We start from the raw sequence: 17064 nt of genomic DNA, 5'->3' as shown, positions 1-17064 counted from the left end.
GCACAGTTCTGAGGCCTCAGTTCGTTGGTAACACCCCTGCTTTGCCTCTGCTCCTGGCAGCACATGCTGATCCACTGCTGGTGCCTAACTCCCGATTTGGGGGGGCAGGAGGAAGCAGGGTTGAGCAGGGTTGCACAGATAGGGGTGGCCTTTGCCAGGTGGCCCATTGAGGTCCTTCAGAGTTCATGCATTACTTCAAGGACATGCCATGTGTGAGATGTCTCCTAGTGACTGTAGACAGTGTAAAAATTGTGCAAATTGTTCCCATCTATGAAGACATACTTCCACACTCATAACCTGGGAGAGGAAACCTTGGGCTGGGTTTGGCAAGATGTTTAAGGATCAAGAGGTGCACGTGGATGTCCATGGGGGTTTCCCAGTGCACCAAGGCAAACAAAGTAAAGTGCTCTTGGAGGTCAGGCCATTTTTATACACCAGCTAAGCAAGTGTGTGTAAACAGCCCATTTTTCCAGAAGAGAGAGGGAGAAAGGCTGGCAATTCCATTTCCACAACAGTCCAGCATCACAGGAATCTCAGTCATGGTTTTTTCTTGTGCTAACACTGTCAAGTCTAGGGAATTAGACCAGTGGGTTCCAGTAGATCATCTCAGATCATGATGAAACTGCTTCCCTTATTCTGGTCTCTTTGCTCCCTTGGGGCATAGACCCAGGGCCCCTGGGTGTGGGAAGGACCTTGGTGCTATAAATGCATCCTAGAGCTCCCTGTGCTGTAGCCTTCAGGCAGGACCATACACCCTAGAATTCCTGAAGGGCATACCTGCCTGCATCAGACATTGCTTTGATTTGTGCATAACCACTGCTTGGGGAGCAGTTGTAATTCCTGCTCCGTGGACTCCTGTGCTGTCAGATATATGGAAAACTGTTCCTGCTTTATTTGAAAATACAAAACCTGGCTTATTTTAGGGAGTTTTCTTATTGATTTCTCTGGAGCAATTATTACTGAGATTTTTTTGTTGTTTTGTTCTAGTTTCCATTCACCTTGCTTTCACCTTTCATAGCTGAATTGTAACTTTTTATTTTAAATGAACACGTGATATGATACTTAATTAAAGTCTTGGGATGGAGGTGGTGATCATTAAAGGGTGATGATGTAGATGGTGAACTCCTCTGTTTATCCACAGAACTAATCAGGCTTGAGAGGTGGGTGTTGTGCCACTGTCCTACCTGGAGAAGCTGCCTCTGAAGCACAAGAGGTTAATTTGTTTTCCGCTGCTTGGTCTCTCTTCTGTGACTGCCAACAAAGGTAGCAATTACCAGTGTCATCTGAGGGGATGTTCCCTGATCTGGCTGATTTGGAACTGGGAAACCACGCTGACAACTCAGCAAATTTCTTACAGGCCAGACAATATCCCTGACCTGGTCAGTAGTACAAGAAATTTGTTAGCTAGACTAAATTTGTGCTAATACCTTAGGGCAAAAGGTTCCATATCCATCACAGGTTCCTTGAAGCATTTGGTTGTTTGAAGGATCAGCTCTACCCAGATGCAGTTGAGAATGTGGGACATGTTGTAAAGGGTGAGTCAGTTTGTGCCTGTCTTTTTAGCTTTTATTATTTTTTTAAGGCAACTTCTGTGGCAGAGTTTGCACTTCACATAACGAGTATGTGTGCTGTCATATTTGTTGTGTGAAAATAAAGAAGAAATCATAGCAACACACTTGTTCTTGTGGAAGCAGCCGAAATCAAAGGAGGCAGTTCAGGAATGACTTTCACAATTTGCAAATGCCTAAGGGGACTTATGATAGCTGTTTCTATAGCCTAATGTTCAAGGATACGATAGAATCAAGTATTTGAGCACAGAAGCACAGCAATCTGAGGTTAAAAAAAGGAAAAATAACATACCGTAAAATAATTGACTACCTGAAATAATTTAAAGGGGCTTTAGATGGATTTTACAGAAGTTGTAGTGGGTTTTTCATTGCTGGTACTTTTTAAATCAAGATAAAATGTTTTGTTCATGCAGACGGGAAATGGAGGAAAATCTATGACCACATCAGTCCAGACCAGAAGATCACAATGGTTGGGTTTAGGCCTGCTAATGTATAAGTGCATTGTCCAGAACAATATAGTAGTTTCTGTGCTCAAGTCACAAAAGTTCGGGACAAAAAGAAGAGCCTTGTAGCCAAGCATCTCTGTACACCCTCCAACATTTCAGTGTCAAGGAAAGCGTCTGCAAAATGGGGGATAGCTTGATTTTCCAGCAAAGTGAAAATGTATTTTTGGCTTTGGTAGACTCTTGGTCATGAAACTTTGCTAACTTACCTGCAGCCATTGAGCTGGTTATGCTGCAGAAGTTCCCAAAGGAGACTCTCATTTTTGCAATGTGCAGAGGTGTTGAGCTCCCCTCAGTGTGGGGAGCTGCTGAGAAAATGTCAGACACTTCTGGTAAAGGAGTAGACAATATATGCAAATTTTTTGGTATTTATTCAGTCGTGTAGTGGGGGAGAATAAACATTATTCCTGACATTTCCATTTTTGATTAATGATGAATGGAGCTGGCAGATGTTCAGCTGGCCGCCAGATGGGGTCTGCTCAGTCCAACAAACAGAATAGGAACAGTCTGGATCTGGTAAAGCCAGCACAGACAAAAGCTCTGACAAAATCTCTAGTTCATCCAGGTGATACGCCAATTTTGACCTCAGAACGACTAAGCTGTTTAAGAATGGAGGTAGTACAACCAGCGAAACTGCTTATGGAAGTGAAATGGGGTGTGGAAGGATGGGAGCTGGTTAGTTTGCTGGAGTTTAGCAGGTTTTCTCCTGCCGCAGGAGCCACAGACTGCGGCTTTGATTGCCTGTGGCTGGAGCTGCGCGGGGCCTGGTGCATTTCCCCACGGTTACAGGTGTAATGCTCGTGTCTCTGCGCACATCTCCTCGGCTGCTGGTGGGAATGGCCTGCGTACAGCGTCGTTAGCCCGGGATGGGCCGTGCCTCAGCCCATCAGCCCGGCGTTGGTCCTGGTCCCTCGGCCGGTCGGTCTGGCTGCCTGCTCCGAGCGATGGGGAATCAGCCCACGGGAGGAGTTGTGGGAGCTTCTCCCGGCTCATATGAGACTGTCGTGTGCCCAGCCGAGGGTCGGGGGTGACAGTCCTGAGGACAGGGACGCTGCTCTGAGCACCTCCGCCCGCGCCTGTTCCGTCAGAGCGCTGCGGGCAAAGCCATTCAAATTTACAGAAGTGAATTTAAACCCATGCAAATCCGGTTCCTGGGGGAAGCGATAAGAGTCTGAGAAGTGCCCCGTCGCCGTCCCGCACGGCAGGCCTGGCCGATAAGCCGCCCCCGGCTGCGGGCTCTCGGCGGGGAGCGAGGGGCGGGATGCGGGGCCTGGGTCGCCGCTGCCCCTCGCAGCGGTGGGCGCGTCGGGGCTGTGTGTGTTGCCGCTCTGACCCCGAGATGCAGCGCGAATAAATTCCCTTTGATAATGACTTCCCCAGGGAGACAAAGAGCGGGAGGGAAGAGGAAATTTGACCGCGGTGTTCACGGTTACAACTGGCGGTGCCGGGGGGAAGCCGTCCGCCTGCCTTTGAAGCCGGAGCACCCGCCTCTCGGGGCTTTTATGCCTACGGGGTTGGGGGAAGCGGTAAAAGCGGGGGCTGGCAGCCTCTTGGAAAGTGCCCCGGTGTTACTTCTCTCTGAGTAAGCTGGGGCTCGGATGCCTCTTTCCCACTTGGAATGTGCCAGGAGAGGCAGTGATGGACGGCTGCTCTCTGCGATCCTCGGGTTCAGATAGGGTTTATTATTTTTATTGTTCATGTACAGAGACCTAGAACAAATGTCTTCCCGTCCTGAACAGAGTCCTTCCCGCCCGGGTGCGCGGGGCGGCGGTGCCCGGCCCAGGCCGGGCCGGGTCAGTCCGGGTCGGCCAGAGCGCGTCCAGGGTGGGGTGGGAAATCTATTTCGGGCGTAAACACGAACAAAAGCACTGTAGCCAAACCGTGTGTCCCTCGTGTCCTGAGCGCAGAATTTATTGCTTCTGCAGGCGCTCGGTCCCCTGGGTGGGCAGGCGGCCGGGACGGCGACCCCTCCTGCCTCGGGGGCAGTGGCAGGAGACGCTCCCCCTTCCCACACTTCTTCCCCCGCCTTGGGCAGCCCTCTGAAGGAAGATCGCTGGTGGGAGCGATTCCTCCAGCCGCCTGACGGAGGAGCGGTGAGGGGCGCAGGGGTTCGCGGGGGGTCGGCGGGAGCTGCCGGTGCCGCTCCGGGGCGAGTTCGGGGAGGAGCGCGGGGAGGCTGCTCCCTGCCGGCCCCCGGCGGGGCGGCGCACGGATCTGTCCCGCTGCGCTGCCAGCAGGCGGGACGGGAAAGGAAGCGGTGGCGCCGCCCGGCAGGGACAGGGCTGGAGCAGCCCCCGCCGCCCCTTACCTCGGCGGGACCGTGCCTGGCGCTGGCCGCTCCTCCGGGCCTGCCGTGGGCGGGAGGAGCCGCGGGAGCTGCCGGCGCCGCTCCGGCTGTGCGGCTCGGAGTGAAGCTGCCGCGGCGGGGCGCGGGGCCGTGTCTGCAGCCGGCATCGTCTCTCCTGCGCCGCCTCCGCCAGCAGCCTGGCCGCTGCTTCGGTGCCGCACAGAGGTAATTGGCGGTGACTTGTGTCCGCTCTCCCTCGCGGCAGCGGCCCCCGGGGGACAGCGCAGCTGGGTGGGTGCCGTAGCTGCGGGTGCCTTGCGCATCCGGCTCCAGAGCGTGGGGACCCGGGACACTGGGGGTGCCTCTGACCCGCCTTAGCGTCTCTGAAACTTGGTCAGGATGGAAAACCTCCTACCTGCCCTTCAGGGATCTCTGCCTGCTGAGGAAGGCACCGTCCCAACTCCTCCGAGATGGGGGCGCGGGGCTGTCAGGATGTGCGGGGCTTTGGCGCAGAATTTTTTTACGTTTCTAATTTTTTACAGTTCCTGTCTTGTGACTTATTGAACGCTTTCTTCAAGTGTTTTCTCTGGAAACTTGTCTCAAATGAGGGCTGTGGGCCCTAACAAAGAAGGTTGTTGTTCGACAGCCAACAGGTGATGGGGTGAAACCTGAGTATATGTGTACATTGGAGTAAAGTCTGGCTGCTGTTTAAAATAGAATTTTAAAAATCAATGGGAGACTGTAAAAGGCAAGATTTCCGTCCTTCTATATCTGTACACGCTTTTAAGGAGACGGGGGTAGCATCCGTGAGAATACCTCTTTCTCGGCTGGAGGTTTGGGTCTTGCCTCACTGCAGCGTGTGCTTGAGTTTCCATGGGCGATGTGCAGAGCCAAGGATAACACGGCCAAATCAGATGTGTTGGCATGGGGCGATGCTTTGTCACGGGGCTTCCTCCTTTTGCTAAATGCAGGTAGCCTGCCTTTGCAGCATGGCTCGTCAAAAGAAAATACCGTGAGAAGGATCGGCTCACTTCCAGCTGGAAAAGCGGTCTTGGCGCTAGGATGCTAGAGGAGGAAAGCAGTTAACTCTTCTGTTGGTCCTTGTATACTGGCTAAAAGAAAAGGAAAACAGTTCTTCTAGGGTCCGTCTAGAATAAACGTCTTTTGAATGAAGAAGCAGACTGGCTCTATTCCTGGGTAGTTCATTACTCAAAAGTACCCAGCAGCTGTGTGCTGGTGCTGATGCAGATTCTCCTTATCAGTTCTGGGTCCGGATTTCCCACACGGAGAGCTACAGAGCTCATCGTAGATATGTTATTTGTACTGTAGCTAGGGAATGGGACTTCCTGATCATGTGCATAATACACATTAGAAATAGGCTTTGAATATTAATAGTTTCTTTATGGTGGTTTATTGTTGTTATATTGTGCCCTTCCTCTTCTAATGTAGTTATCTTGCACCAGAGATTAAATAAGCAGGTGAATGGGCTGACCATGCTAATCTTGAGTCGTTGAGCCTTCATTGTGAATGGATGCATGTGATATGCATCTTGTATCCCCTATAGCCTTGTTAACAAGCCTTCTAACAAAAAAGTTGTTAAAACAATTTGCCCTGCAGGACAGAGTAAAACAGCAGGGGGTGGGCAGGGAGATGTTTGTCTAACTTTGCTTACAAATCGTGACCTCTTCTATCTGGTCAGGGGGAACATAATCAGTGAGCTGGAAATCCTAGCATGGGGATAGCCTTCATATAGGCTCCAGCAACAGCTTTGTTTTAAGTTTGATATCCCAGTATTTTGTGTACCCATAGCTTTGTAATTAGGAGTGTAGTTTGTCTTTGCCTCTAAGGAATTTGTCGTATGACTGTTTTAATTCATCGGTGGAAAAAGCACAGTAATTGCTTTTCTTTTCAAATCAAATTTAGCTGTGTAACTCAATTATGTTATTCATAGTTGTCAACCTGCCAGTGAAAAACCTCCTTGTAGGCTATAAAGCCTTTTTTGAGAGGCCGTGTTTGAACAGAGCTGAAACCTCAAAATGTTCCATGGTCTTTAGGAAAGCAAAGCAAAACAACACATCCTTGCTCTGTTTTGTAGGTGTCATGGCAGGAATAGAAAGACCACCTTTCTAGTCATCCTTTGGAAAGCACTTATTTTTTCAGCTGTTGTTTATATTCATTTGAATCCTCCTTAGGATGTAATCATTTTAAACAGATCACTTTGAAGGATGAGTGAGGCTGGGGGGCAGGGAGGAAGAACCCTGTAGTTTTAAAATGCAAACCCAATTACACTTGAACAGGAGAGGAAGAAGAACTCCTAAACAAGCAATTGCTAAAATACTTCTTCAGATAGCCTGCTGTTAAGACAGGCTGGAAACCTTCTTCTCAGCAGCCCCACAGTATTTAGGATGTGGCTCTATTTATAAGTGGTGTGTTGCCAATCATTTTATAGCCAGCTTCACATTCATCCTATGGGAGCATTTTTCTTTTAAAGTGAATTATGTCCTTTGAGCTGTCCAGATCTCATTTCCTTGAGGTTTGTGGACCTTGCTTTGAACATTTCTAATTACCTTACCTGGGAAGGAGAACTCTGATGGCAAAGTTGCATTTTACGTTTGGAGGTAAGATGTATTTTTCTTTTATTCTCTCTTAGCCAAACTTTCAAACTGCCCTGTGTGACTGGAAACTGGACCTGTGGGTCTGTGGTTTCCTCTTGTTGGAGCTGGTGTGTGTGTTTTCTGATGTGTCAGAGAAGGCTCAGGCAGAACCAGTCTCTGCAGAAAAGCAGCCTTGTCTCTCTCTTACCAGTGCCTTGTCTTCCTTAGGAATTAGGCAACACTCCTACACTTCTGTATCTTTGCTGTGCTTAGGATCCTGACCTTGTCCAGTGCTGCTTTGTTCATTGTGGGAGTAGTATGTAGTCTTCATGTTCAAAATTCTCAGAAAAGTTAGTAAGTCACATGCATTCAGATTTTGTGTTGTTTCCTTGTCTTTCAAGAGAAGTTGGAGAAGTTAATCTTTGATCTTGTGGAGAGAGGGTTTTGAACAATCAGTGTGAAGCAATTACTCAGTTACTTGGTGTGCTTGTGAGTGTTGGGTGTTGTGAGAACAAGGCAGGAGTACACTCTGCTCAAGTGCCCAGGCACTGCCAGAGCTGAACCTGTCTCTTTGCCTAAATCATGTTTCAAATCTGCTTCCTGTGGGATGTGGTTGAGGTAGTGCTGCCTAATGAAATATCGTCAAAGATGTTTAACCTACTGACTCCTTGTATTCCTGGGATATTGGGCAGGAGTCAGTTCTTGGAAAGGGACCATTTGACCAATACAAGTTCTTGCAATGCCCTAAGAATTGGAAATACCAGCTGAGGTGTCAGTGAGTGGCACATCATTGCAAACCAGGCATCTGCCCCTGTCTAAAAGGAAGTGGTAAAATAGTTCATTTGCTCCTCAGGGCATCTTGGAAGGAATTCAGCTTCTCAGTGATATTGCTAGTGACTTTATATTTAAGAATTACTTGGATATAGATGATGTGTGACACAAGCTGCCAAACTGAGCATCCCTATCCATCAGCAACAGTGAACACTGTTGCCTTTTTTTTCCTAGAGTGATTTCCTAACTGCATCACATTATTCCCCTCCTTCTTCACACCCCAATTTTATGCAAGCAATGACAAAAACATACTTGCTGCATGACCAGTAAGTGGGAAGGGGAAAGTTCTGTATTCCTTGTCTTATCATTTGTTTCTGAGAGCATCTAATTCAAGGGATACAGTACATACCAGGAAGCCTGTCTTTCTGTTTTACATATATAGGCTTGAGCTGTAAGGATTGAGTTTGATTATACTTCCCTTCCTTGAGAAAGACTGTAATATGGTGATGCTAAGCTCAGAAGGTGTTGTGCTAACCTTTAGTTGTTCAACTTGAGTAAGATTTCAGACATGTGCCTGACAGCTCACCAGCTTTCCAGAAATAGCCTGGCCTCAGAGGGGGAGTTGGCAGGTTTGCTTGCCCCATCAAATATTAAATTAATCTTCTATTACAGTGCAGCTATGAAGTGTGTTGGCATCTTAGCAGTGCACCAAAAATAGTGTGTATGTTTTTGAACCAGAAGATTTTGAAGTAAAGTTAAACAACTTAAATTTTTGGAGCACTAGCCCCGTGGAAGAGTTAAGTAATCCCATCTCTTTTTATGGGCTGTGGGACTGTATGGACATACTGAAAATAGGGCTAGATAAGACTATATACTGGATATTATAATTTCTCTGAGTTTGTAGCTCTTGGATGCATATGCCCACTTTTTATGGAGCAGGTTTGGGTTTATGTGCTGAGTTATCAGAACCTGGCACTAACCAGTGCCCGACGCTTGAAGGAGAAACTTCTTCAAGTAACCAGCAGAATATTTGGGTAAGCAGTCTTAAATCTTCCACCTGTGATCTAGGAGCAACTTATTTTCTCTAAAACAGTGGTGATGAGACTGGAAATATAACATAGGACTCACCAGAAGTTTTTAGATTGCTCTTCTCATTAGACCCACCAGCAAGGTTTATGTCAAGGAGATCAAAATTTTCTACAGCTTGGATGTAGCACTGACAAAATTGGATCTGTGTTTAGATGAACAGGTGAAAGAATGTCCTAAAACAGGGAAGGCACAGCTCACACATAACGTGGTACTGCAAGAGCAAGCTTGTCCCTGCCCCAAGAGGTCAGGAGATCTGTTGTGTTAGGACAAATCCTCTGTGCTTTTGGTTATCTGTATTTCATTGAAATGCCTCATCTGAATTTCTTAAGAACTTCTGCTAGAATTAATACAAGGCATATATCTTGTTAAACTTTTTTCTGCAGACTGCTGCGGAACTTGGTGAGAGCCTTCTTTGCCAGTTGTGACTCAAAACAATCCCACTGATATGAAGCTTTGCAGGCTTCATGAATCAACAAAATCATCTCCCTGTAGGGTTTTAAATTGACAGAACAATCATGATGTATTTTACAGAGACTAATCTGGCGTAATTGGATTTCAGATATTTAACAGGACCAACGCCCTTCCGCTCCCATGCAGCTCTACCAAAGTTCTCAGAGGAATCCAGCAGATGCTCTGTGCCTGCCTTGTGAACAGCAGGGTGCTACTTGCACAACCATCTTTCCCCAGTCATTTCTTTAGTTTCTGACAAGTGGTTGTCATGTCTTTTGTTTTACTAGGTTAGTGGTTGTAGTGACTTCAGGAAGAGTTTGTGTCATTCCTGTTGTTACTACCTGCTCAATGAGTCTTTCCTAGATGTAGCTAAATATATATATAATCTGTGATGTGAAACAAGCAGAACTGTAAAAGGTGACAAGTGTTAATACTGAAATACATTGTGGTTGCCAAAAATGGCAATCTGTGCCTAGGTTTCTGCAATTTTTTTTCTTCAATAGTTTTATTTTCATAACTTTTTTGAGTACTTTTGAATTGCTTGTAGCAAGTCGTAATGTAGCATCACTAATTTATTGTTCTGGGCGACACAAGGAAACCGCTGTAAGATCATTGACACTAATAATTAGTTGTTCATGTTCAAATCTATTAAAGCTCTATTAATCTTTTTCTCCAGATCACTGCTTGATGAGCTGCAGCTGAAATACTTAACACTTCACACTTATGCCATTGGAGATGGAGCCCAAAGCCAATAACCTCATTTTTGGGTGTCAGCGGAGCTCAACCTCTGATGATGACTCTGGCTGTGCCTTGGAGGAATATGCCTGGGTCCCCCCAGGCCTCAGACCAGAGCAGGTAACAACCATGTTTCTGCCTTTTAAAAATAAGCCTCATAAGCACTGTCTGAGGGGGTGATATGCCTGTGTCAGTCTAATTAAATTCTTATAATGTATAAAACTTTAATTCATGTAGAACTTTTCACTTCTTTTTTGTTTCCTGCCCAATGGGGCTGTGTGGAGGGAGCTTAAAGTTCTCAGCCCTGAGGAGTTTTATCTTCCAAAAAAGTACCCAGTCAAGGTTTTTCAAAAAGTATATGCTGCAGAGGTATGTATTGCCAAGTAAAATCAGCATAGAAGTTTGCTTTCTTTTTGAAAGAAGTTATTAGGTTAAATTAAAGCTCGTGGCATACCTCATGACATTGTGTTCCCTGGCCAAGTATTTCACTGCACTTGTATGACTCTTTAAATAATTAGGCATTTGACATCTAGAGTATGGATGGTACGACAGTGCATATAAATGGAAGTGTTCAGTCACTTTGACAGGTAATAATGTATTTTACGCTTGTTTAAATAGTTGTATGGCTGCCATTTGTTCATGCCAGGATTCCTCTTGCATGGTGTCTGGAGCTTGGCTGGGCTGTCCTTTCCCCTTTTTTCAGTCCCCTTTTTTTGTGTAACATCACATGGCAGTGGGAATATAAGGGAAAGTATTGATGACCAAGTTGCTGTGGGAGACCAGAGTGAACCGCTTATGGTATTCATTCATGCTGTTGATGATATTGCAACTGTGCTGAAGCTGTGTACTCAGTAATATTCAGAACTCAAGATTGCGGAGTTAAATGGCCAGGGTGTCTTTGCAGCATCTGCTAAAGGAGGCAGAGCAATCCTGGCAAGCTTATACAGTCCATAGTTTAAAAATTGCCGAAGATGTCTCTTTTTTGCGATGCAGAGATTTTCTTAATAATGGGTAAAGTAACAAGTCAGCAGGAATTGCAAATAACAGGCTATTTTTAGGGTAACTCTTTTTATCACTTACTTAAGCATCTATAAGGATACTGATGAATCAGACCTTAAGGCAAACAGTGAGCTAACATTCTGCCAGAACAATTAAATGCCCTAAAATATCCTCATAATCCCAGCTAGCCCAAATTCACCAAAGATGGGAGGACTTCTCCCCCAGAAGGATTACTTATTTTGAGTACAGTGCAATAAACTTGAGAAAAGGGCATAAGCTATTTTTAAAGCTTCACTTCTTGCTGCATGTTATCTTCTCCTGGAGCATCCTGAAATATAACCAGTAGCAAGTGGGCTTATATTAGACTTCACTTGTTTAAATTTTGGTTAAATGAAGAGCAAGTCATGTTTTGTACTACCTGTCTCTCATAATTCTGATTGCTTCCTGACTTAAGTGACTGATTAATGCCTTTTTTTCATCTGTCTTGCACAGTAATAAGCTGTGTTGACCTGAGCATTATTTAAATCTGTATGGCAAGTAATATTTTTGCCAACAGTCAGCTCTTACAGCCCCAGGCCTCGTGACAAGCTGGAAACTGCATAGGAAAAACAATAAATCTGTAGCTGTTCCACAAAAATATTTTTTGCCATTGGGCTTTGTCATAATGTTCATTACAGCTTTCCTGTCATAATATTCTTCTGAAAAAAAAAAAAAAAGGAAAAAAGAGTGAAGACTGATACATTCATCCCGTGAAAATTTCCTGGTTAATTTGCATCTGATTGAAATGTGGCTGGATCCAGCCTCCTCCCAAGGGAAGGATGTTTCCACCTTCTTACCAAAGCCCACATGGAAGCAATGAAAGCTGATGCTTTGGGTGAACCTGATCAGCAGGAGACTACAAAACAGCTTTTGTCTCAACAATGTGTAAAATGCAGAGAGCAAATTAAATTTGTTTATATAGTGGCTGTTTTCTGGAAGGCTTCGTGCCTTGTGTGGTAAATTGCAGAGGGAAACTTAGAATTTCCATGGAGTGGTTGACCAGCCCTGAAGGGGGTGGGAATAATGAGAACATTAAATGTGCATAATTTATGATACCCCCCTAATTGTCACTGCAAATTGCATTCCAGAAAAGCAATTCAGCAGCTGGGTGCTAGTTTTATCAGAGAATTCAGGTTTGCTGAGCTGGTTCATCTGGGTCTTGTATTTTCAGCACAAACCCTGTCACAGTCTAATGTAGCGTGACCTCTTCTTCCTTAGTAAATGAGACCTGAGATAAAACAGTAGCCAAAGGACACTGGCAGTGCTTGGGGCCTGTGTGTCCCTGGGTCTGAACTCTGCATTTCTCCTGGTCAGGTCCAGCTGTATTTTGCCTGCTTGCCAGAGGAGAAGGTCCCTTACGTTAACAGCCCTGGAGAGAAACACCGGATTAAACAACTTCTCTATCAGCTGCCACCCCACGATAACGAGGTAAATACAGAATTTAGGATGAACTGTCAGGGCTTGGGTCTCCCTGGCAGCTTTTCCGTGGAGAATTACCTGCCTGTGTATTTATTACAAGCCTAAACCATGGCCTGCAGTGGCATCTGAGCTATAAAGCAGCACGGTGTGTACACTGAGTCCATTGTTCAGCTGTCCGCTTGCCTTGTGTGCAGATAAGAGCTGTCTGGAAGGACACTGCCTTTGCTTGTTAGGGAGGCTGGTGTCACTGCAATAAACTTAACACAAGTTGGTTTTATAGTGTTTGCAGCCACCCACCAATTACCAGGAACCTACAAATTCCTGGAATTGCATTGTGGCCCACAAAAAGGATGCTTTGTGATAGTAAAAGGTTTGCATCTCAGTTATGCAGTGTAATTTGGAGTAGAAGTGGAAATAACAAACAAGCTCTTTGTAAGAAAAGGGGCGGGGGTGTCAGCACTTAAGGTCTTGTGTATACTGCAACACTTAGTCGTGGGCACTTAGCCATAAATCTAAAAGACAATATTATGGCTGATTTAGGTTCATTCCGTTATTTTAGGTTAGCAGCAGACTTTGGGCTAGCTTCTAAAAATCTTTCTCTTGCCTAAACAACTCCTCAGTTTAGCGTGGTGGGTGTTTTACTGTAATGAAAAAAGAAAAATACCTCTCCATATTAATTTTGTGTTATGCCATATTCCCTAAATATTAAGATGGTAAAGAAGGCAAGCAGGAGAAATTTAATTATAATTGGCAGCGTGCCTGATGAATTCCTTGCATATATGCACTTACTTACTCATCTGTTCCATTAGAAGCTCAGTCTCTAATATAAGTTCTCCTGTGTTTTCACTGGAAGGTGAGATACTGCCAGTCACTAAGTGAAGAGGAAAAGAAGGAGCTGCAGATGTTCAGTTCTCAGCGCAAAAAGGAGGCACTGGGACGAGGAACTATTAAACTGCTCTCCAGAGCAGTGATGCATGCTGTTTGTGAGCAGGTAACAAACTGGTGCCATAGGCTGGCTACAGGGCTGAATAGAGTCAAACTACAGTATCTCAGTGTTAAAATTTAAACTTACCTCTATGTCTGAAAACAACAACAACAAAATATTATTTTTGAAACTGCATGGAATAAGAAAGAAGGTTGCTTGCTTAAGCAAAATGTAACCTTTGATACTACTGGGAATGAAGTGAGTCTTTGATATATTTCCTACTCAAAAAAAAAAAACCACCCTAATGCTGACTCATATTAAAGTAATGGCAAATAAAAAACAGACATATGCTTTAAAATGTTATTTTGTATAAAATAAACATATATTTGCAGAAGGTTCATTGAGATGCTGTTCATCTAGGCCAAAACCGATAAAATTTTTTTCCTTGTCAGAATTTTGTTATAAAATCTCATATTGGGTTTTGTGTTTTAACTTAGTTTCAATGCAAGGAGTGAGTAGTTTTGGATGGGAAACGTGTGTTCACTTTCTGGGTTTGTTCCTAGTGCGGTACAAAAGTCAACGGCGGTGAAGTTGCGGTTTTTGCCTCGAGAGCTGGGCCTGGTGTGTGCTGGCATCCCTCCTGTTTTGTGTGCTTCACATGCAACGAGCTTCTTGTTGACCTTATCTACTTCTACCAAGATGGAAAAATTCACTGTGGCAGACACCACGCTGAACTTCTCAAACCTCGATGTTCAGCCTGCGATGAGGTAAAGAATTCACATTTTACAGCCAAGCTACACTCCTGTTGTTCAGCTTACAAACTGCATCACTTTGGAAACTCCTAACTCCAGATGCAGTCACTTAAGAAGTCAGGACTCTGCTACACAGATGTGTTTGAAAGCTGAGGAATATTTAATTTCTTGTCAAACTGGAAATATTATAAGCAATATGATGGTATTTAGAAAGCATACACCTGTTTGTGTTTAGAAATGAACATTCTCAAATATTACAAAATATTATCCTTATAGAAGCTTCTTTAATGGTTGAGTTCCAAGGTTCCTTTTTTTTGGCTTTTTTTTTTGTACTGTTTTGCTTTCTTTTTATTTTTGTTGTGGTAGATTGCTGTTTCTATCTTTGTATTCAAAAGGGAGCAAAATAAAAATAAATTTTGTGTGTGAACTGCAGAGTTAGGATATTTTGCATGCTCTAACTCCCAAAGTGAGGTTTAGGCCACCTAACTAAAAGTATTCTTTTTTATCTCTGAAAAGATAATTTTTGCTGATGAGTGCACAGAAGCTGAAGGTCGCCACTGGCACATGAAACACTTCTGTTGCCTCGAGTGTGAAACAATCCTGGGTGGACAGAGGTACATCATGAAGGATGGGCGCCCGTTCTGCTGTAACTGTTTTGAATCGCTCTATGCAGAATACTGTGAGACCTGTGGGGAACACATTGGTAAGTGTGTCCTTTTGAAGCATTAAAGTTACAAATTTAGGGAAAGCCGACTTATGACATGATTTCACATTCCAGAAGTATGAATTCTGCAAGTAATTTTTTAGAGAGACCCAGAGCATTGCTTTTTCTCTATTTCCAGGTGTTGACCATGCTCAGATGACCTATGATGGACAGCACTGGCATGCCACAGAAACTTGCTTTTCTTGTGCTCAGTGCAAGACCTCTTTGCTTGGCTGCCCTTTCCTTCCAAAGCAAGGGCAGATTTACTGTTCCAAAACCTGCAGCCTGGGAGAGGATGTTCATGCATCCGACTCTTCTGATTCTGCGTTTCAGTCGGCTCGATCCAGAGATTCCCGGAGGAGTGTCCGCATGGGGAAGAGCAGCCGGTCAGCCGACCAGTGCCGCCAGTCCCTCCTCCTGTCACCAGCCCTCAATTACAAATTTCCTGGCCTTTCAGACAACGCTGATGATACTCTTTCTCGTAAGCTGGATGATTTAAGCCTTTCAAGGGAAGAGGCAGGCTTTGTTAATGAAGACTTCTGGAAAGGAAGAGTAGAGCAAGAAATGCCTGAAGACCCTGAAGAATGGGCTGAACATGAAGACTACATGACCCAACTTCTTCTGAAGTTCGGTGATAAAAGCCTCTTCCAGCAACCCACTGAAGTAGACATTAGATCAAGTGAACACTGGATTTCTGATAGCATGGTCAAGAGCAAGTTGGACTTGAAAAAAAATAACCCAAGCCTAGCAAGTAAAAAGTATCAATCAGATATGTACTGGGCCCAGTCACAAGATGGTTTGGGAGACTCTGCATATGGCAGCCACCCAGGCCCTGCCAGCAGCAGGAAAATCCAGGAGCTAGACATGGAACACGGGGCCTCAGGATACAAACATGACCAAGCACCATGGTATGGAGGTTCACTCGAATGTTTGTCTGACCTGAAACAGCAAGAACAAAGTGTCCGAGACTCAATGGATTCCTTGGCTTTGTCTAACATAACAGGTAATGGGGAAATCAATTAATGGTTTTGATGGGGAGGTCAACAAAAGTATGTGTGTTGGAGTATTTTGAAGGAAAAATTTTCATTTTAGTGATTTCTAAAAGGCTTTAGTATCAAGAGAAGCATGTAAAGTAGGCAGCAGCTTTTATCCAGCCCATAATCTTTTACAGGATAGGTTTCTGCTACTTAAAATCCTACTAGATTTTTCTTCTTTCCTTTGGAATTATCTTTCTTTTTCTTTAAGCAATGATGTTAAACAGAACAAGAACAGTCTTCAACTACACATTTATTACATACAAACCACTGCTTTAAGCAAATTACTGTTTTTCCACACCTTATATATAAGTTGCATTATATTTTAGGATGATATTAAAGTTAATCTACAAAACACTTTAGATAACTTCCTGATTTGCTTGTAAAAATACATAGAAAATCCAAAAGGATGGTAAACTTCTTAGTCTTAGGCAATTAGGTTTGTGAGATTTATTTTTCCCCACTGATTAAAAGGAAACTGATAATGCACTTTTGTGAACCTCCTTGTCCAACATGACTTTATCCCCCAAAGGGATAGAATGTGTGCTAACCTTCGTCTCCTCTTTCTGTACAAAAAGCCCAAACCTGGCAGTTAAGACCCATTTGAAAAGTTGTCCAGTCATCATCTCCTTTCCTTTCCTCCTGTAACCCGAATTAGGGCAGCTACTTGTCTAGCTGAGGCCCAACCACAGGCTGGCTGCATTTGCCAAGCAGCAGTGAAGGAACTGAGGAGGTTGGTTCAGGAGGCACAGGAGAAAGAGGCACTGGAGGTATTGCACCTGGGACCACCAAGGGCACATCATGCTTTTGTTGATTTTTTGAGAGTAAGGATCCTTCTTTGCAAGGCAGTAAGCTTGGCTTCCCTGTCACAACAGCTGGACCATGACTTTGGCAACACTAGAAATGTGAAATATTTTAAGAATGGCAAGCATAGACTGCAGAATAATTTTAAGTAATCCTTTTTTCTTAAAAGGCATACCTTTATGTATGTTTCAAAATTTTCAACCCATTGAACTTCTGTTCTTGATGTCCTTATGATAGCTAATTCTTTGGTCATGAGAGTTAATAGTTAAATGTTTTAAGTCAAAACAAATCTTATTCTACTATGAAGGAAGTGTTTTTGGTAACAGTTAAAAAAACCACTTAGTAACAAGCAATGTTTCACATTTTGTTGTAATACTTGTCTCTTCGGTACT

The 17064-nt window shown here is 44.4% G+C and overlaps 1 protein-coding gene across 2 annotated transcripts in view; it reads left to right on the top strand.

Moving 5' to 3' along the window:
- Window positions 1-17064, top strand: part of PRICKLE1 (prickle planar cell polarity protein 1) — a 66542-nt gene that overhangs the window by 46982 nt on the left and 2496 nt on the right. The window contains exons 1-7 of one of the 2 annotated variants that reach the window (XM_009095031.4): window positions 4458-4583; window positions 9939-10117; window positions 12350-12463; window positions 13308-13445; window positions 13943-14146; window positions 14648-14834; window positions 14974-15837. In XM_009095031.4, the coding sequence (XP_009093279.1) occupies window positions 9986-10117; window positions 12350-12463; window positions 13308-13445; window positions 13943-14146; window positions 14648-14834; window positions 14974-15837 (1639 nt within the window). In that variant the 5' untranslated portion in view covers window positions 4458-4583; window positions 9939-9985. Of the gene's footprint in view, window positions 1-4457; window positions 4584-9938; window positions 10118-12349; window positions 12464-13307; window positions 13446-13942; window positions 14147-14647; window positions 14835-14973; window positions 15838-17064 lie in introns of those variants that run through there. The other variant, XM_030237754.2, reaches the window with a different exon arrangement.

Source organism: Serinus canaria, chromosome 1A (genome assembly GCF_022539315.1).
Source record: "Serinus canaria isolate serCan28SL12 chromosome 1A, serCan2020, whole genome shotgun sequence".
Classification (NCBI taxonomy): Eukaryota; Metazoa; Chordata; class Aves; order Passeriformes; family Fringillidae; genus Serinus; species Serinus canaria.
This window is presented reverse-complemented; position numbering and strand designations above follow the sequence as displayed.